The sequence below is a fragment of the Paroedura picta genome, chromosome 11 (genome assembly GCF_049243985.1).
Source record: "Paroedura picta isolate Pp20150507F chromosome 11, Ppicta_v3.0, whole genome shotgun sequence".
Lineage (NCBI taxonomy): Eukaryota > Metazoa > Chordata > Lepidosauria > Squamata > Gekkonidae > Paroedura > Paroedura picta.
The window spans coordinates 7,236,002-7,256,507 of record NC_135379.1 but is presented as its reverse complement, the minus strand read 5'-3'; the positions used below and the strand labels follow the sequence as shown (position 1 = coordinate 7,256,507).

Here is a 20,506-nt window from a genome sequence, read left to right as displayed (position 1 = left end):
CCCATTCATTACCGTTTACCCCCCAGCAAGCTGGGTCCTCATTTTACTGACCTCGGAAGGATGGAAGGCTGAGTCAACCTTGAGCCGGCTGCTGGGATTGAACTCCCAGCCTCATGGGCAAAGCTTTCAGACGGCTGCCTTACCACTCTGCGCCACAAGAGGCTCTTCTAATCCATAAAACACCTCAAATCCCTGCAATTAAGGAGCGCCACCCCACACCAAACATGTTAACAGGCATACTAACTGCTTTTTGTACCACTAGTGTACATAGTAAAAACTTTCAGTTCAACCTTGCCCAAGTAGTTCAGAAAGAAACAGTGCTTAATTTTAATACCTTTAACAACGTTTATGTTATTCTAGTGTTTACATTACTGCCATACCAAAATACTGAAGTCACTCTACCTCTTTGTAGTAATTTTTCTGCCATTCACTATTTTAGTTGAAGTCGATACTGATTTGAAGTTCCCCATCCCGCTGCCACCAAATGATGTTGAAGAGAATGAAGTGAGGCCTCCATGTCCCAAAGAGCCAAACGAAGTAAAACCTGGTGAGGGAATACAAATGACAGAAATGGACTTGACCAAAACAACATCTACAGAGGAAGAAAGTGAAAAACAGACTGCGACTGATCGCTTCTCAGTTCAAGCATCAGAATGGATGACAGTGCGACTATGGATAATAATGTTAAACTTCTATTTTAAATATCTAAGCAATACAGAATTCTGGCCAGTTCCACTGGGTACAATCACAGTGCTTTCGTTCTTGAAGACTGAGCTCAAGAGGAAGCTGGGATCTTTAGTGCTAACAGTTTGTGTTTTAAATTTAAGAGGACCAATATTTCATAGAGGGCCGTTTAGTTCTTTTTCTGTCTCACACCATATGATCTAATTTACTTTTCCAGCACATTAGATGGAATTAAAACAATCACACTGGAAGTCGTTTCTGAAACTGTGTACATTTCTAAAATAATGCATAGCATATTAACAGACCTAGATACTTCAAAGGGGAAGCCAGAAATCCCACAGGGCATACTGAAGCCTCAGGTTATGTCTAAAGCAATATTCTAGAACCAGGCGACTATTCCCTTATGTTGTCTCATCATTCTAGCCCTTTTCGGCCATTTGCATGCATACCATGGCCTCTTCAAAAGATAGCCTACAGTTTAAGCTATGTAGCATTGTACTTTATAAGTATTTTTTTACTCTAAAAGTAATTCAGTGAAGGATTAGATTTACACATCTACTGTACTTATTACAATGAATTTGTTTCATGAACAGCCTTACCTGTATCAAAAGGAGAAAATCCACTCCCAAAGGCAGGGAATCCCCCAAAGGCAGAGAAGAAGGATCCACCACCTCGGTTTCTGTTTCCACGCGTCCCTCGCCTGTTACCGAAAAAGTCATCAAAAGGGTCTTCTGAAAATCAAAATGAAAAGATTGTGGAAATAATGAACAAGGGAATTTCAGTACTACACACCATGTGAAGATCATTTAATTTTTATAAACTTCCTATAGTCAGTTCTTATACCACATTTCCCATGTCTCACAGACTCCATTAAGCAAAGGTTCTATGCCTAGCAGCACATTAAGATTTGTCCTCTTTTTGTGAAGAATTCCCTGCTATAGAAACAGAAGCACCTGATTTCATATAAAGGATGTTACTGTGAATGCATCGTTAATGCACTAATGTTAATGCATCATGGCAATTTTAGCACAATTTTTTTGAGTTCAGAAATTCTTTAGTCCCCAAAAATTGAGCTTGCAAAATTTAACTTTCAACTAAACATAAATTCTTCTATGAATGCATCTGAACATTCTGCATTAAAAATTGTTTCCCATAATACCTATATATATACCTAGCAAACAAAGTCGTTTCCTAGCAATATAGCGCTAATGAATTTAGTTAGCTTTTCAAAAGTTCAAAGTCAAATTCAGATGCACCCTAAAAGTAAAAGTTAAAGGTACATAAGAAGAACATGTTCAGAAATTTCTATTCCATGCCAGAAAGTAGGGGTACCAGATCTATTTCTAGATATACTCACAAATGAGAATAAAAAAACACAATGATTCCCACTCACCAAGTATTATGACAGACTTCTAAATTAGACATTAAAACTCATTGCCAAAGCGAACAGCATCCTCCACATACAGGTACATTTTAGGCTCATGCTTACAAGTGGCAATTCATTAAATGCAAAGCTTTTACATAACTAAATAGTCTAATATGAATGGCTTGATTGCTAAAATACAAATAAATAATAAAAGTAAATTGGGTATCCTGACTAGTATTAAACTGTAAAATGAATCCATCGGAAGAAATTCTACTTTTGAAAATCCCAAATAGGAGTAGGATGCACATTTAACTCAGCCAGTACATCTTTAGGAACAATTAAGAGATTTGGCATGATACACTCCAAGCATCCCAAGCACAACAAAAGGCTTGCAAGTTTACTTGTTAGTCCGACAGATTTATCATGTAATTAATGTAAATAGCCTGGTTTACTTCTGTTAGTTAACAGACTGATGCACAAACTATGAAGGCTATTCACAAAGGCATAAGCTACATTCTATTACTAGCCATTATTATGTATCTTTATACAGCCTTTTATTTTTACTTGATGTTTACATGCAACAGAGATCAGTCAAATTGCACTGACGATTTTATAAGATTGTGAATGAAGTACAGAAAACAATCTCAAGTCAGTCTTATTCTGGTTACATTATACTAATATTATACAGGGAAGTCAGTTTAAATCCAACGGGGATCCCAAGTTTCCTTCTGCTATCATTATAACAATGAGTCCTGGAAAGATTTTCTAGTTTTTTTTCTTCCTCTGCCCATGCAATTCTATCCCTTTTACATGGCCAGTTAGTACTCTCACTCTGACAATAGGTTGCTTGGCTAGTCTCCATTACCACTACCTTCTGCATTAAAAATTTGGCCTGTCACCGTGCACAGACCACAATGCAACCAAAATACTAAAATAACACAGAATCTAAAATAACTGTATAGAAACTTGAAGAGAGATAAATCTGATATTTTGCAAATCAAGACTATCTTAGGAGTGCACAGGTAAATTTTTATCTTTGTGTTGTGTTGTATTAAGAAGGTTACATAGGTCAGCTAGCCAATGTCAGACCTCTCCAATAAGTTACAACCTGAGTTCTTAATTTTATATATAAGGGCAGCTGCTGCCTCTACATGGAAGACGTCCAATATTAACACTGAAACTTTTAGATGGCCACCAGTTTGTTGTGGGATTCTTGTCTCTGCTCTCAATTTTTTTTCTTTGCAAGTAAGTTATTCTGCAGGTGTGTTGGTCCCCCCCCCCCAATACAGCTGGGGAATGGGATATGAAAATTCCTGTAGACTCTGGTGGGAAATTATCTGAGTCTTCAAAGAAACAACTAAGCAAGCACTGCCTTTAGCTTCACATGAAGACGCTTATGATACAGACATACCATTTGAGCAAGCCATTCAGTTCAGGATAACATCACTTTGAAATAAGATAGTAAGAGATAAAATCTATCTATTTGTATTTTTACTGTATATTTTTTGCTACAGTGTTGTTAAGTATGAATGTATGCTTTCAACCGCTAAGAGGAAACAGATGAGCAAGTCTCAAATGCTATCAAAAAACTTCCACAGGTCCTAAATGGCTTGGAAAAGTAAGCCAACAGATGAGGGTCATAAGCATGTGTGATTTTCTGCTCTGATGGAAAACCTGTACCAGACTGGCTATACAGAACAATACAAGACATTAAATACCAACAATGCAACTAAACAAAACTGCCAACTTTACAGAATATTGCCTCATCGAAGACAAAAATCTGTAAGTCTAGGGATGTTTGGTATTTTGAGGTTTTAAGTAAACTCTCTCACCTGCAAAACCCATTCAACACCAAAATCATGTTAATGAAGTGGTAACAAATTCAGTAAACACTAGAATTAAAGTAGCAAAACTTCCAGCCACTATCGTAAGCACTATCTGGGTCATATTAAATTGCAACTTCCTTTTAGAGTTAGCACAGTCATCTATGTTCATTAGTATTTATCTGTTTATGCTAGTAAAAAATTGAGCATACAGACTTAAGAATTCCTAGGATCTGCCATGGATAACAAGTAGGTAGATTTACAGTACACAAATACAGAGGGCATCAGTTTGGTCTTCATGGGGTTAGATGTAGTTGTGTACTCCAGTTTTTAGAAGCTTTTTAACTAATTAAGACTCAGCTCTCTGCAATTTCATCTCCAAGAAGGCATTTAATTCTGCTTAGACGTAAAACCAGCATTTGAGTTCTGCCACTTAAGTCTGGTTATAAAAATATTCATCACTTCTAAAGTTAGTAAGCTTACAATGCTGCAGAGTTTGTAATAGCATTTAAACAAAAATACAGTATTTGCTGGCATATAAAACTTTTTCCCCCTGAAAAACATGCCTCCAAGTGGGGGGGGGGGTTGTCTTATACGCCGGGTGCACTTCAGTTGGGATATACATAGCTGCCCAGCAAATACGGTAGTTACATTTCCTTCTTTATGCTACTTCAGCTGAGTACCCATCAGAGAAGCAAAGAGACATCTTAGATTGCTTAAAACAAAGTTTATTAAAGACTTCCACAGATGTCTTCCAACTCTGAACCTATACTTATTTCGTCTTCCAAGTCCTCCAAGGTTATACTATTAGGTTCTTCTACCCACTCTTCTGACACTAAACTTGCTTCCTCCTCTAGGGCCTCTTCTGCCACTCCTTCAGAGCTCTCCTCCTCCACTAGCTGTTCTTCCAGATCAACAGATCCTTCATCGTGATCTTCAAGCATCTCAATAAAATCTTCAACAGATTCTTCTTCTAGCTCTTCCTCCAGTTCCTCTGTCAGCTCTCCTATTGACTCACTACTATACACTTCCTCCAGCTCCTCTATGGAGCCTTCTTCTGATCCTTCATTAGACTCCTCTGGCAGCCAACTGATAACCACTGAGTAGGCATCTAAGAAAAGTATCAATTGTACTTGTGTCAATTCTTGAGTAATCTGTTATTAAACAATACTAGCTATCTTGGGGTGCAAAATACTCATTCAAAGACATGGGAAAAGAAATCAAGTATTGCCGGTTTAGGAATTATGCAGTATTAAGGGTTTTCTTTGTTTAAAGACAGTGTTTAATGATTAACAGTGAATTTCACAGTCTAAGGGTGGCACATTCCAGCTGGGATACTTTTTCAGTGTTCCAGTGTATATAATAATACAAGATTTAACCAGCCTGTCTTAGAAGTCCAGGCCTTTGTTCCAATTGCCTTCTGTTGCTTATTATCCAAGATGTTTTAACTACTACACCAGTGGTCCCCAACCCCCGGTCCGGAGACCGGGACTGGCCCGTAAATCAGTCGGTACCGGGCCGTGGCTCCTCCTCCTCCCTGACTGCTGCCTTGGGGGCTGCCCTACCACTGGCTCATCTTTGGTGCTCTCCATCATGGCTGGGGCTTCCTCTCAGCATGGCACTGCACAGCTGCTGCTGGCAGCGCCCCCCAGCGGGCGACAAGAAATCAGGGGCGCCGACAGGAAAGCAAGTGAATCAGTGGCGGCGGTGACATCCCTCGGCAAAATACTACCCCCCCCCCCGGGCCTCAGTAAAATTCCCAAGATTTGAACGGTCCCCGGTGATAAAAAGGCTGGGGACCACTGTACGACACAATTCTTAGTGGAAAGATTTTTTATCCAGTATAATATATGGCTTATATTTACATAAAATGAGATTGAATTCAATACCTAGTCCCTCAAATGTAGATTCTTGGAGGCAAATCAGTCACCAGAACAGTCAACATTATTTTGGTTTCCTAGCCTCCCATACACAAAGGCACCAGCCAATTTCCCACACGTACAAAACTTTGTGTATACTCACTCAAAGGCTAAGTACCAAGCAGACTGCCCATCTCAACCAGTTACTAATGTGTGTGCAAAGTAGCCAGCAATATATATATCAGCCATATGGAGTACTTGTATCATCTCAGTAAAGACTATTCTAAAGCAGTAAGTTGTACAGGAAAACAGACCTGTTTATGTGTTGGCAAACAAATAGTGCATAGGCAAAAGAACAGGGAAGTTTTAAAAAGTTTAAATGTCAGCAAGACTTAAGAACCCTTTTATAATATCTTTACAGCAAAACAAAGGAGGACAGCAAAAGAAGAGTATCGAATTACGAAACAATTTTTTTCAATTTTTTCAGTTTTAACACACACATCAAATACTTACCGAAGAAGTCAAATGAAAATGGGTCCCTTCCACCAAAAAACTCCCTGAAGACATCCTCTGGGTTCCGGAATGTAAAACCATATTCAAATGGACTGTCAAAATGGCTTCCACCTGCAGAACAGAAAAACCCAATGTCACAACTCAGTTCCACATGCTACTGATGCACTGAAATCTCAGAACATTGGGTTTTGACTTTCATTTATACAGCTCTCACTAAGGAATCTGTCAGTTGTCAATTTCTTCCAAATACAGTTATTATTTGTATTAATTCTTAAGAACTTTAGATGAAATACTAATCAGGAAAGCTTGACATTTTTATTACCAACTCATGAGAGTTCTTTTTTTTTTTTATAAGTAAACCTCCTCCCAAAAACTCTCAAGTCTAAACTATAAACAGGGCTCATTCCAGTGAAGTTTTCAATTTTGCTTTAACTCATTTCTAAGTTTCATTATCCATATATATCTTCCCCTGATACACCATACTGTCAACTACTCAATTCCCATAAATATAAATTTAAATTTGAGAATAAGAGGACAGGGATGTTCTACTATTTTAAGAAAGGTAGCCATGTCTGCTAAAGCATAATAATGAGAGAATCCGGCTACTTTTATGGCATACATTTTCATAGTCATTTTTCAAGACTTTTTCTAGCAATTTTATTTCCTTTAGAAGCAAGATTGAGAGCTTACTTTCAAGACAGTTTAAAACATTATGTGAATAAGCAATATTTTCAAATCACTATTAGTGTCTGTTTGGAGAATAATGTAGATACATCTTTATAGCTAGAAGTCATTTATATCTTTGAAAAAAAATTAATTACATACCTCCTCCATTTAAGCCTTCTTTTCCATATCTGTCATAGATGTCACGTTTTTTAGCTACAAAGAACAGGGAATAGTTAAGGCAAATCACAACTCTCTTCATATTATCACATTTGCTACAAGCTTGAATTATAGTTTGATTTTTGCACAACACAAGCATATAGACGTCCTTTCCATCTATGTGAGTAGCCAGATTTTACAGTGCTTATGTATTGCACAGGACCAGACATGTTACTATTTGACGTTGTAATAATAAAAAAGTCAACTGCTGCCAAAACACAGTGACCAATTTATGACAAAGCTTGTAGCACTTTAAAGAAAGCAATGGAGAGCGAAGAAAAGACTCTATGAGAAAAGATGGGAAGAAAGTCACATACCCTTATTATTCTTGGAGACTAATGAGAGCTCTAAGGCAAGATCAAAGTGGCCACAAGCTCTTAACCTCTAAGTTGTATTTTCTCACATCAGATGTGGATCTTATTATTTGATATTATGAAGACAAAAGTCATAGCCAGTACAGATTCTACAATGTTAGAAACTGATCTAAGTTATAGAAGACACAGGTTCCTGCTTTAGGATTTCCTTCAAGAGTCATCTGCTAACCCCAAATACCCTCTCAATACTCACCATCTGACAGGACCTCATATGCCTCAGCTAGTTGTTTAAACTGCCTCTCTGCTTCTTCTTTGTTATCTGGATTTTTATCAGGATGCCACTTTAAAGCTAGCTTACGGTACCTGAAATGAAAAGAGGCAGTTACAGTTTTCAGTATGCTAGTTTTATGCATGAAATACTACATCCAAAATGAGACAGCACTAAACTCTTGGATAGTAACAGCAGTTCATCTTCTTGTTTTATTAATAAACAGCAGGGCAGGTCTTCAGTAAGGGACAGGGTAAACACCCCTCACCTTACAGCAAAATAGAGATATTTATGCACTTAAAGACATTAGATTCAGAAATACTGCTAACCTAAAGTATATCCTGAAGATGAAACTCAAATACTTTGGCCACCTCATGAGAAGAAAGAACTCCCTGGAGAAGAGCCTAATGCTGGGAGCGATTGAGGGCAAAAGAAGAAGGGGACGACAGAGAATGAGGTGGCTGGATGGAGTCACTGAAGCAGTCGGTGCAAACTTAAATGGACTCCGGGGAATGGTAGAGGACAGGAAGGCCTGGAGGATCATTGTCCATGGAGTCACAATGGGTCGGACATGACTTCACACCTAACAACAACAAAAGTATATGCACAATATCTTACTCTTAAATACAAATTACTTACGCTTTTTTGATGTCTTCTTGTGAAGCGTGCCTATGCACTCCTAGAACTTCATAATAATCCACCATGTTTTAGATTTCTTTGTTACCAAAGCTCTGTAAAAAGAAAACAAGGCCTTGTTTCACTAAGAGAGCAAATTTCCTTTGAAGAAGCAAGGTAAGTGACCAGAAGTGCATGTCCTCTAAGTCTAACAGATTATTTTGTATTATTGCATCAGCCAATCATCAGTAAAATCTATAATAAGCACCAAGCTGCTTTTCAATAGAGCTCAAAAATTTAAACATGCTTCATCAGGGGTTTTTCCAAAACATGTTCCAAACTTCCCTTCTCTTATAATTTGCCTTTTTACTGCAAACTACTGTGGAGGAGGCTTTGTGATGAAACCGGTCTAAAAATATTTTAAATGCAGAGGCTGAGAGTTTGAGAGAAAAACAGGTTCTCCTCCATCCACAGAAATCAGAAAGGGAGGGCTACTCCAAACCTGGTGCACAGCAAAATGGCAAAAGAAATCTTGGTCTCTCCTCTTTTGGCTGCCAACTTAATTAATTTATCTACATCCCATCTTTCCTCTTGGTTCAAGGGGAATTACAATAATAGTTCAAACATCCCTAACCTAAAAACCAAAGATAAAACAGCAAGACTCTAATTCCCCTTAACTCCCTTAAAAGATGTATACAATATACCAATGGTCCCCAACCTTTTTATCACCGGCGACCGGTCAGCACTTGACAATTTTACTGAGGCCTGGGAGGAGAGTCTTTCGCTGAGGGCCGCTGCCACCTGAGCCCCTGCTCCGCTTGCTTTCCCACTGGCGCCCCTGACTTCCCGCCACCCAATGGGGGGTGCTGCCAGCAGCAGCTGTGCAGTGCCACACCAAGGGGGAGCCCCAGCCATGGCAGCCACTGGAGAGCACCAAAGGTGAACCGGCAGCAGAGTGGCAGGGCAGCCCTCGAGGCAGCAGCCGGGGAGGAGGACGAGCTGCGGCCTGGTACCGGTCCCCGGACCGGGTGTTGGGAACCACTGCCATATACACTCCTTCAAAAGCCCTGGAAAACAAGGAGGTCTTGCTGCCCCTCCTGAAGATCTCCAAGGAAGTGGCTCCACAAAATCTCTTCAAGGAGCCCATTTCACACGGCTGGAGCCAAGATTAAAAAGGGCCAAGCTCTGGTCAAAGCCAGATAGTGCACCCAACAGATGGCTGCCTGATTATCCAAATTGGTGCACAGGGACCAATTTAAGGAAACTGTCCTTCAAATACGTTGATCATGAAGGGCTTTAAATAAATAGATTCAGGTAGGTAGTGGTGTGGGTCTGAAGCAGAACAAAATTTGAATCATAAAATCATAGAGTTGGAAGGGACTTCCTGGGTCATCTAGTCCAACCCCCCACACTATACAGGACATTCACAACCCTATTGCTCATCCACTTGAGCCTGCCACCCCCTTGAACCTTTACAGAATCAATCAAGTGGCATGTTTAAGACCAACAAAGTTTAATTCTGGGTATAAGCTTTTGTGTACATGCACATGAAATTCATACCCAGAATAAAACTTTGTTAAGTCTTAAAGGTGCCACTGGACTCAAACGATGAGCTACTGCCAGAAATAGTTCACCAACTAACAAGCTCCAGAAACAAATTTTGAGTACTGTGGCAACATTATTTTATTCCAGCATAAATATTAATACACTAGAGCTCACTTCTTCAGATAGAACGGAGTGGGATCTAGTCTGTGAAAGATTATGGTGAAATTAAATTGGGTTTGTTTTCAGCAACCAAAATAAGCAGAAATCTTCAGGCTACACTCTGGAATCACAGGCTCCATGTAGCTAAAAGTAGCTTCTGGGTTAGGGGGGGGAAGGAAGAGCGAACAGCAATGATCAGGGCTATCAAATATAGTATCAATATGTTTATTTTTACAAAAAACAAAACAAAATACAAGCAACTCTTAATTCGTAGTATTAGTTTGTTATTCTAAAACAGAGTCTTAACTCAAGCAGCGTAAGTCTAACATCTCAAATGGTTCCCTGCCAAAGAAGGAATTTCATTTAAACAGGAAACCCATCAGGAATGAACAGATACACATTCATAGTTGTAAACTGCAACTCAATCAGAATGAAACTAAAGCTTCCTTTCATTTAAATATACCATATTAAAAAGAGATCAGTTGCAGGTTTTCAAAAGTTCAAGCAAGTAGCTTGAATAGTGAATTGTATACACTGATAAGCCAATGTAGAAGATACAGGAAAGCAGAGAAAGCAATTAAATCAATTACACAAACTCAAAAATACCACTTATGAGAACATTTAGCTGCTAAATGCTCCATTTGATCAAGTGATCTTATGGCCCCTCTTGAGATACCTAACAGATTAATTGTAATTGACTGTAAAAGTTTTAATAGTTATATCGTAGGCATGGTAGAAGTGTTTGTTTTTTCATATTACAAGCAATGAAGTTCACTATCACAGAATAAAATATTATTATCCTGCTTGTCTTGGACAGTTTTTTCTCCCCTAAGTAGGAGACAAGTGCTCTCAAAAGGCCGTAGTTTAAAACCAACATCCCTTAACAAGCATTCTTTCTATTTTAATCCAGGACTCTGCCAGTCTTACTCTGGACCTATACTCTGAGGGAATATTAAGTTTTACATACCTGAGGCCTAATTTAAATATGGAAAAAAGCTTCCTTGTGTAAATCCTTGTGTGATTTCAGCATCTTGTGTGAATTGTGCTGCAACCTGTGCAGAGAAGCTACATGTGCTTCCTAAGGTAAGCTCGGGATCTATAGCCCTTGTTAAGACAATTTCACCAGGCCCACTTAAGAATGACATGATCACCATTTCCAGCTTCATCTCCAGTCCCTGGCACTAACCAATATGGTGCCTTTCAACACAGAGGTCCCATTTAGCTGCAATGACTAACAGCCTTGATTGACCTACCTATTATGGACACAAGTAATCTTTTTAATGCTATTTAAGCTAGTGGCTGCCTGCACATCTATGGGCTCCCTGAGTTCACTGTGCACCACACACACACACTCTCCAGGTTATCATAAATCATTACCAATAAACTTTAATGTGTTAAAATCATGAATCATAATGACACTTTTCTAAAAACCATTACCATGTCCTCCACCTTGGTAATCTTCTCTTTTCAACTAAAACTCCCCAGCAATTTAGACTACCCCATAGGACAGGCTTTGGCTGCCATATGGTGATACTCCATGGTTCTCTGACCATTATAGACTATCTTCTGTCTACACATACTTAATTTCAAACTGAATGGGATTTGCTTATTAAGTATCTGGTGCTGAATGTAGTCTTTGATATGGCCTAGACCAGCAATGAAGACTTTGATGTAATTAACAGAGTGTGATAATCTTCAGATGAACACAGGCTTTGTGTCTAAATAGTTTAAGGTCCAATGTTTTCTATAAACAGGCCTTCAGATAGCAAGGTTGGAAAAAACGTAGAACAAATGATAGTTATACAGATCTGAGACTGCACTGACCTGATATTTCACAATATGGTGCTTGTACTTTAAAGTCACTATGTACCATTATTAGCCAAATATTCCAAAATGTGGAACAAAAGAATGAACTAAATCAAGCCCAAATTTAGGGAGGCCAAAATGGGAAAACAAAACTGGCTGATGCAACATTTGTCTATCTCCTTTCATTTTTATTTGCTCCCAAGCTTTATCCCCCACTAGAGGAACACAATCACAACATGTATGTAGATTAGGATAATTTTGACATCAATAAGAACAGAACTGGAAACTAAAGAAAAAACCATAATTCAGAAAATGACTATCTCAAAAAACTGCTATCTGATTTGAATGTTTAAGCTAACCTGCAGTAATACCATGCTGAAGCTCCTGTTAATTCTAAAGGTCTCAAGAAAGATTAGTACTCAGAAGGATGTAAAATTATTTATTTATGACTACTCCTCACTTCCTCCTTCTGGGAGTATCAACTCACCAATGAACTCACGCTGGGCCTTATTGACTCTGCACCCGTACATGCAAGTTCCCCATCTCCACTTGCCTGTCTTGGTATTTCTGTATCCTTAATCCTAAGAAGCTTGGGTCAAAAGCCTTTACCATATTCTGACTACCAACTAAAGGACTACATCAATTCTGATCTCAAATTCAGCAAAGAAAAGGTTGTTTGCTCCCAGCAGGTCGGATGAGTAAAGCAATGTGTTGCTAGGCTCCAAATGGCTTCAAATGTTTTCCCTATCTTTCAGACCTTTACCTCATTAATGGCATAAACACAATGTATACAGCAGGGGTGGCCAAACTGTGGCTCCCCAGATGTCCATGGACTACAGGATTATGGGAATTGTAGTCCGTAGACATCTGGAGAGCCACAGTTTGGCAACCCTGGTATACTGCCCTGAGCCTCAGGGGAGGGTGGAATATAAATGTAATTAATTAGTTAAGGAATTTTTCACTGTGAAATCTTAAATCTGCACATTGCACACTACTCCACAGCATAAAGTGAACAAAGCAAAAAGCCCCTCAGGCCATTTAACCTCCTTCAGTGCAAACTCATGGATTTCTAGGTTAAATTTGTAAGATTTAAGTTTTGTGCCCAACAAAACAGCTACTAGTGCACTCTTGCTACTGACCCACTTTAGCAACCATTTTTCTTAGCAAAGCTCAGCAGTGTCATCACTCAAGCTGGTGTTTTTATACATTTTACCTCTCTTGCTACTTAGAAAACTGTGCAATACAGTAGTCAAACAGTCTGGTGACACATGTTCAAATATCTGCATTCTGCCATGGAAATTCATTGAGTGACCTAGTCAACACTCTCTCAGCATAACTACCTCACAGAGTCTCACTCACAAGATAAAATGGAGGAGCAGAAAGCAATGCTATAAACTGCTTTAAGGCCTCCATTGGAAAGAATAGCAGGGTATAATTACCTCAATTACACTTCAACGTATTTTCTGTATGTAATAAAAAGTTCGGTAAATCTTAGGCAACAGGTCAACATGCTACACAGAAATTTCATTTCAGTTCTTAATATATTTTATCTCACAGCTTGGCAGCACTGCTCCCAACATTTATTATTATCTTCCTCTGCCTGGCTGTTACTGGAAGCACTCAAAGAGATTCAGCAATCTCTGCCCCACAGACAAGATGGACCTTTCTGAAGCTCACTGACCCTTTTGTTTGATAAGTGAAAAGAATGAATGGACAAGGCCTGTTGCATCCAAGCGAAGATTGTTTTTTGAATGCATGATTGATACTGCTTCCAACTACTCCCATAACCAGAGGGAGTCTGCTAAATGGTCATCTTTGAATGCCTTGTTTTGGTTGCCCCCACCATCTGACACTAATTGAGCAGTGAGCCAGCTTGGTATAGTGGTTAGGAGTGCGGACTTCTAATCTGGTGAGCTGGGTTTGATTCCCCACTCCCCCACATGCAGCCAGATGGGTGACCTTGGGCTCGCCACTGCACTGATAAAGCTGTTCTGACCAAGCAGGAATATCAGGGCTCTCTCAGCCTCACCTCCCTCACAGGGTGTCTGTTGTGGGGAGAGGAAAAGGAAGGCGACTGCCCGCCACTTTGAGACTCCTTCTGGTAGAGAAAAGCAGCATATAAGAACCAACTCTTTTTCTTCTTCCAAGAAACGTTTTCTAGGTTGTGGCACCAGAACTTCCTAAGTGCCTGAGGTCTTCTGCCACTGAGTAAAGAAGAAATTGGTCCTCCTCTGTGGTTCTGATACTGTTTAAGTGGTTTTATTACATTCTGTTTTTATGTTTTTTATGAGTGCCACCTTCGGGACCCTGTTCAGGTGGAAAGGTAGCATAAAAATATTTTTTAAATAAACTGGAAAGCTCATTGTTATGACAGGGATATTTGTAGCACTGAATTAGAGTAAGTAACATTCATATTGCATTCATGCACCCTGAGCAATGAAGTAGTATTCATGAAAAAGTACGTATCTTGAGAATGGCTTCATTGAGATACTAACAGCTCTGGGGGTATATTGTCAAATTAACCCTGAGGAGATCCTCCTCCTTTATGAGAGATAAAAAGTCCTACAGGCCACCAAATGGATATTTTTGCACTTCTGCTAGCAGCAGTTTTCAGAAACTGAAAAAAAAATTAGCATTAGATTTTATAGTAACTATCACAAAATTCAACCATTGATAAAACCCCAGTGGCTGAAAAATATATCTGGCTTGTTGAGTCGTTTTTTCAAGGCCATTGGTAATAAGAAATAATGTACCCATTACAATATTTAGATAAAAGTAATTTGCACTATCACCATTACAATGTGAGTTTTGCAAACTTTTAAAATCATTTCTTATGCTGCCTTTGGTCCTCATAGCCTATAGTGCCAGCATACAGTTCCATACATGAATATGGAAATTCTCATATGTACCTGTGAGTGGAGTGGGCTGCAGTATTAAACAACACTAGCATTAAATAAAGATTTACAGCAGGACATCTGTGTAACTGCCTTCTAAATCCATGTACTATGAACTATAATTAGAACTATTCCTTCCTATGTACCCTTCATCCAAAATTATTATTCTCTTAGTACTCCATGTCCAAGCAATAGTTTTAATGGAAAACGTTATGCTAAGACTATTCCATGCAATAATTAAACCTATGTCCTGCTGAATCAATATTTAAACCTATGATTCGCTTATTTCAAACATTTATATTAATTCTACTGTTTATATATTGCTGTTCATACATATATCACTGGTCTTGCAAACAACTTTTGGGTAACTCATACAGAAACAGAAAGACAGTATAGCAATTTTCTCAAACATTCCAAAAACAAATATTCTTGAGGGAAACATCTAAACTAGACTCCATACAGTATTGTTTCATGGTCCACTTGAAAAAGACTGATGACCTCACAAACTCAACATTTTCATTTACTTTCAGGCAACTGGGCTTACCACTATTCTTGAAGAATATGTAAAGAAGGAATGTTTCTCATCTTAAACGACTGTTTCAAAATGTATATCCAGCCATAATTTCTAAAATCAATTTGTCAAAATGCAGAACCCAAGATTCCTAATAAAACAAGCTACCATTACAAATTCTGAGAACACAGACAGGCACCATCTGTATTTCCACAATTAGATATAAGCCCAATAAAACACTTCCAAATACCTTGAAAACTTGATGAAGTTTTCCCCCTTTAATCAAAGTTAAGTTGCATACAGCGGCACTCACTTCTAAGAAGGCATGCACCGGATCCCAAGACGTTAGCTCATTAAACCACTTTCCCCTCAAGACACACCAGCTGACACCCTTCATGCACAGACAATGGAAACGACACGACAGACATTTGGGGATTTGTTTTTAAGCGGCTCAGTGGTTAAACCCGTGGGGCCATTCCGAAACGCTTAAGGAAACCCGCAAACTTCTATCATTGCAACAGCAGCACTGGAGAAACCTACCCACCCCCAGCAAGCCAGCCACCCACCTCCCCCACCCCAGTGACTCGTTCCAGCCGTAAACAAAACCACCAAGCCAGGAACAACAGCAAGTCACCCCTTCCACCAGCTCCCCTCCCCTCGTATTCCTAAAAAGCGCCATTCCAACCCCCACAGCGCCCCTTGGGCTGTTTTGCTGAGGTTACTGAAGGAACTGCGGGACAGCCTGCCCGCCCCCTCCTCTCCTCCCTCCCGGGAGTCCCACTTGAGACCCGGAGGAGGTGAAACGGAGTCTGCGCACCAGAGTCCCGCGCCCATATTGGGGGGGGGGGGATACACTGCAAAGAGGGCAGGCAAAGGAGGCAATGGACAAGCCCGCCCCCCGCGGCTGCTCCAGCCAATTACGAGGCAGCGCGAGCCGTAGAACGCTTGGGGGGGGAGGGGGAGAGGCGCCCTCACACCTGTAACCGCTGCGGGGCCCCCCAACTTGGCGGCGGCCCCTCCCCCTCCTTCTCCCCCGGCCTGAGGGGGCCCCACAACGGCTCTGCCCGCCCGCTCGCCCGCCGCGAATTCCCCGCCGGGGAGGGCGCCCGACACGGTCCGCGGCCCCCCCACTCGCCTTTTCTGCCCCCTCTCAGCACAGGCTCCTTCCCGCGGCGCGCTCTGCTCTGCTCTGGTCGGCGACGGCAGCGACAGCCTCTCTCTCCCGTCCAGGCCGCAAACAGGAGGTGCGTCACGCGCAGACAGCCGGCCCCGCCCCCGCGATGCAGCGCGTGCCGTCACTTCCGCCAAGGCCGCGGACGTTCCGGAAACTTCTAGAACAGGAACGCTTTCTTTCTTTTTCTTTCCTCGCCGCCTTGAGCAAGCGCGGGCGCCCCCTTGTGGTTCTGAGGGGTCGGTGCGCTTTCCTGAGAGGGGCGAGGGGGACGGGGCGCATGCGCGCGGCCGTCAAATCGTAATCTAGGGGCAGCTTCGGCGATTTTCCTTTGTGGCCTTGTCTGGTTTTGTCATGTGTGCTCTCTGAGAGAATCTGCCCTCGCCCCCTTGGGGAAATTGAGACCAGGGAGCATGGCTTTCTCCATAGCTAACTGCTGCAGAAGACTGTGGCGCCCCTGATGCCCTGGGACTACAAATCCCATGAGGCCCTGCCAGCATTGGCAGGGGCTTGTGGGAATTGTAGTCCATGCACGTCTGGGGAGCCACAGTTTAGACACCCCGGAATCCATCTGATAGGTCTCGAAATTCTTTTGGTTGATGGGCGTTCTTCCATCTCCAGATGCTTTGCAAAGTTTTGCGTGCCAGTGTACATGGCTTGTCAAGATCCAAATGTCAAATTATAAGGATCCATGCTGGGCTTCATTCTATTTCTATGTACCACTATTATGACGCTTATTTTGAGTCTGATAATATTTTGACTCTGAGAATAACCACTGAATAACCACTGATCTTTTGCATGCTGACCTCTTGTTAAAATGTTCTTTGTTTGTTCTGTGACCCCTAAGAAATGTGATTGAGATGTACATTTGGCATTTACTCAAATTGCTTCCCCTAAATCTGGGGTTTGTGACACCCTGGGGTTTCTTGACAGCCCTGGAAGGGCTTCCCGAATGGGTGAGAATTAATTTTTTATATGTTCGTTAAATTTGTTAAACGTTTGAGTGATACGAACATATTCTGCATGATTGTGCCACTTCTGTGGTTTCTAGAGGCCCGAAGAATGTTTCAGGCGTTTCTCAAAAGTAAAAAAGTTGAGAAAGGCTACCCTAAATAATCTGGTTGGAATCCCAACCACAGCTTTCCAAGGCACACTAGTATTCTTCATTCCTCCTAATACAGAAGGGAAGACATGCAGCCAGCTGGGTGACCTTGGGCTAGCCACTGCACTGATAAAGCTGTTCTGACCAAGCAGTAATACCAGGGCTCTCATCTCCCTCACAGGATGGCTGTTGTGGGGAGAGGAAAGAGAAGGCGACTGTAGGAAGAAGAGTTGGTACTTATATGCCGCTTTTCTCTACCGGGAATCTCAAAGCGGCTTCCAATAAACTGCTTTGAGACTCCTTTGGGTAGAGAAAAGCGGCATATAACAACCAACTCTTCTTCTTCTTGGCATCCTCCTATGGGCTTTCAGAGAAGATTTTTCTCCCTAACACAGAGAAATAAAGAAAGGTCCTGCCCCTCCCACCCACCCCAGTCAAACAAGGACATACCACCACACAGACAAATAGACAGAAATCCATTTATTATTGGACACCAAGAAAACGTGAACATTCCAACATACTGGGAATTTTTTTTTAAGACTGCATGAAATTAAAGTTTAGAACATTTGACCCAAAGAAGCTAATGCATTCGAGGTTATTTTTCTTGAATTCATTAGTTTCAAGCACACACAAAGGAATGGATTACATGGTTTCTTTTTCCTTCCCTTGACAAAGGTCAACATTTCTATCCATTGATATGTGTGACAAAAAGGGTATTTAATTGGTTCAATTATCAGCCTCCCCCCAACCCTTTGGGTTCTTCTTACATTTTTTCAGTCTGTAGCCCCCTTCAGATCTACCAAGGAGCTGGGGGGGGGGGACATGAGAGTGACTGATCTAGAGAAGATATGCATATAGAAGTCTACATGAGATATATCACAGTTGGAAGAAAGGGTGAGATGAGGGAAAATTAAAATTTACTATTTGAATCCTGGTAGAAGGAAGTAACCTCACAAGAAGGTAAAGAGTACAAGCTGACCTTACCACCATCAGGAAATGCCTCTTCTACATGAAGGATACACCATCTAGCACTGATCATCTCCCCCAAGTATTATTCATGTGCAAATATATGCAGATTGACTCAATTATTTCCACCCACTTTCCCATCCTTGGGTGAGCATTCCTCGATAGCTCCAAACTGGTGTGTCAGCTCCCAATACCCCAAAGTTTCCCAAGAGTGGAATGGAAAAAGGATGACAACTGCAGGATGAAACCTGTCTTCCTCTGTCTTCCCCTCTGGGGTTTTCCGGGAGGGAAGGGAAGGCATCTCCCCGCTTACAGTAATTTGGAAAACAAAGCCCTGCTTCCTTGTTTACAGCCTGCTGACTTAGAGTTGCCTCTTAGCCCTGGTGACGTGTCCTGCAGTCAGACAGACTGGAAGGATTCACTGCAGTAGAGCTCTGCATGCTAGTGATCTTACCAAATGCATTGCCCCCAAGAGAATGGATTCCTATAGGCCAGGGGATCCCTCAACCTGTGGGCACCTTGGAATTCTGACTGTGTGGTGGAGAAGCAGCTACAGCTTAAATCCAGTCAAACCATGAGGATCCTTGTGTTGTGGTGGAAGTTACTACCAAAGCTTTTTAAAAATCTGTAGCCAATCCAATCTCCAATAGGCTGATCTGGCCCCACCCACTCACTAAAAAACTATTTCGCAGGCACCAGGAGAGGTGGTCAGTGGGCACCCTGCCAGGGATCCCTTGCCTAGGAAATGCAGACATCACCATATTGAGGGTTTCGAGAGAGCTTAAAACTGGGCCATACCTGCAGCCTTAGACTTCAGAATGAATGGAAGAGGCTCTTCTTTGGAGTTCACTGGGGATGTCCTCCAGATGTCCATGGACTACAATTCTCATGAGCCCCTGCCAGCAAACACTGGCAGGGGCTCATGGGAATTGTAGTCCATGGACATCTGGAGGACCACAGGTTGACCAACCACAGCTCTTTGGGAAAAGAACGTGAAACCTTAGAGTTAAAGCCTATTGAAGCAGAATGGGATGGCAGGCAAAGGATTTTATGGGACCAAAGGGCTTTGAGGAGTTGCTTTACGGAAAGGGAAACAGCAGACGTTGAGTTGCCAAGAATCCAGGGACGGATTTATGTCAGTGCATCAAAAATAAATCACAGGGCAGTCTTGTGCAGATTATGTATTGGGAGATCTCCTGTGCCCTGCTACCTAAAACGGGACACACCACTGCCAGTCTTTGGGGTGCAGAAATGATTAGCCAATATGAAATTTATCAGAAAAGTTTTGGAATCGCAGTTGTACAAACTGGCCTTCTTATACTGGCTTATTGCTAAAGCAAACATGGAAGAATCTTCAGTAATCTGGCAGGCCTCTCTCTCCAACTGATACAGCTGGAATCCAACTAACCGTGCCAAGGTGGCCAGGGAGCTTTCAGACTTGTTCTTGAAAAACACTTCCCTGTGCCTTGGGGCAAACCATTCTAGAATATTGTTTGTGGTGTGGCCCAGGGGAGGGCAAGTGCCCAAAGCCCAATAAGCACACACAAGACCCGTTGACCCCGACCGCAGCCTTTGGCACCCTCAGCCATACCTTTGGTTTCACTGCACTTTGAATCTGGAGAGACATATCCAAACAGGAGCCAATCCAATCACCAATCATACGGACAATGTTGCATAAGCACCCAAATCTTGGAAGTGTGCGATTCATTAGAAAAACATTTAATTTACACTTAACAACTCACAAACAAGGCAGTTCCGATGAAACAAAATGAAGTCAACGGAAAAACAGCGGTCAGATATTTAACACTTTGGATGATATAGAATAAATAACGCTTTCTAAAGGAAATGTTCAGGTTTTGTTTTTGAGAGACGGTAGTGGTAGAAGAGAGGGAAGTTTCGATAGCCCTTCTGCATTCAACTCCATTATCTGTATTTAAAAACACGCAGGCAGGCAGCCAACATTCAGGAAAAGGAACAGGCAGCGTATTGTGAGACAATTTATAAATAAAACGGCTCAGAACAAAACAA

General features: G+C 41.3%; 1 protein-coding gene across 1 annotated transcript in view; it reads right to left on the bottom strand.

The window, feature by feature from the left end:
• DNAJB6 (DnaJ heat shock protein family (Hsp40) member B6) overlaps positions 1-16,547 on the bottom strand; it is a 42,273-nt gene extending 25,726 nt beyond the window's left edge. Inside the window, exons 1-7 of the mRNA XM_077304237.1 lie at positions 16,375-16,547; positions 8,349-8,440; positions 7,695-7,804; positions 7,071-7,124; positions 6,246-6,356; positions 1,284-1,415; positions 403-544 (exon numbers count right to left, since the gene is read on the bottom strand). Coding sequence (XP_077160352.1) covers positions 403-544; positions 1,284-1,415; positions 6,246-6,356; positions 7,071-7,124; positions 7,695-7,804; positions 8,349-8,413 — 614 coding nt within the window. The 5' untranslated portion in view covers positions 8,414-8,440; positions 16,375-16,547. The remainder of the gene's footprint in view (positions 1-402; positions 545-1,283; positions 1,416-6,245; positions 6,357-7,070; positions 7,125-7,694; positions 7,805-8,348; positions 8,441-16,374) is intronic.
• Between the last annotated feature and the right edge of the window lie 3,959 nt (positions 16,548-20,506).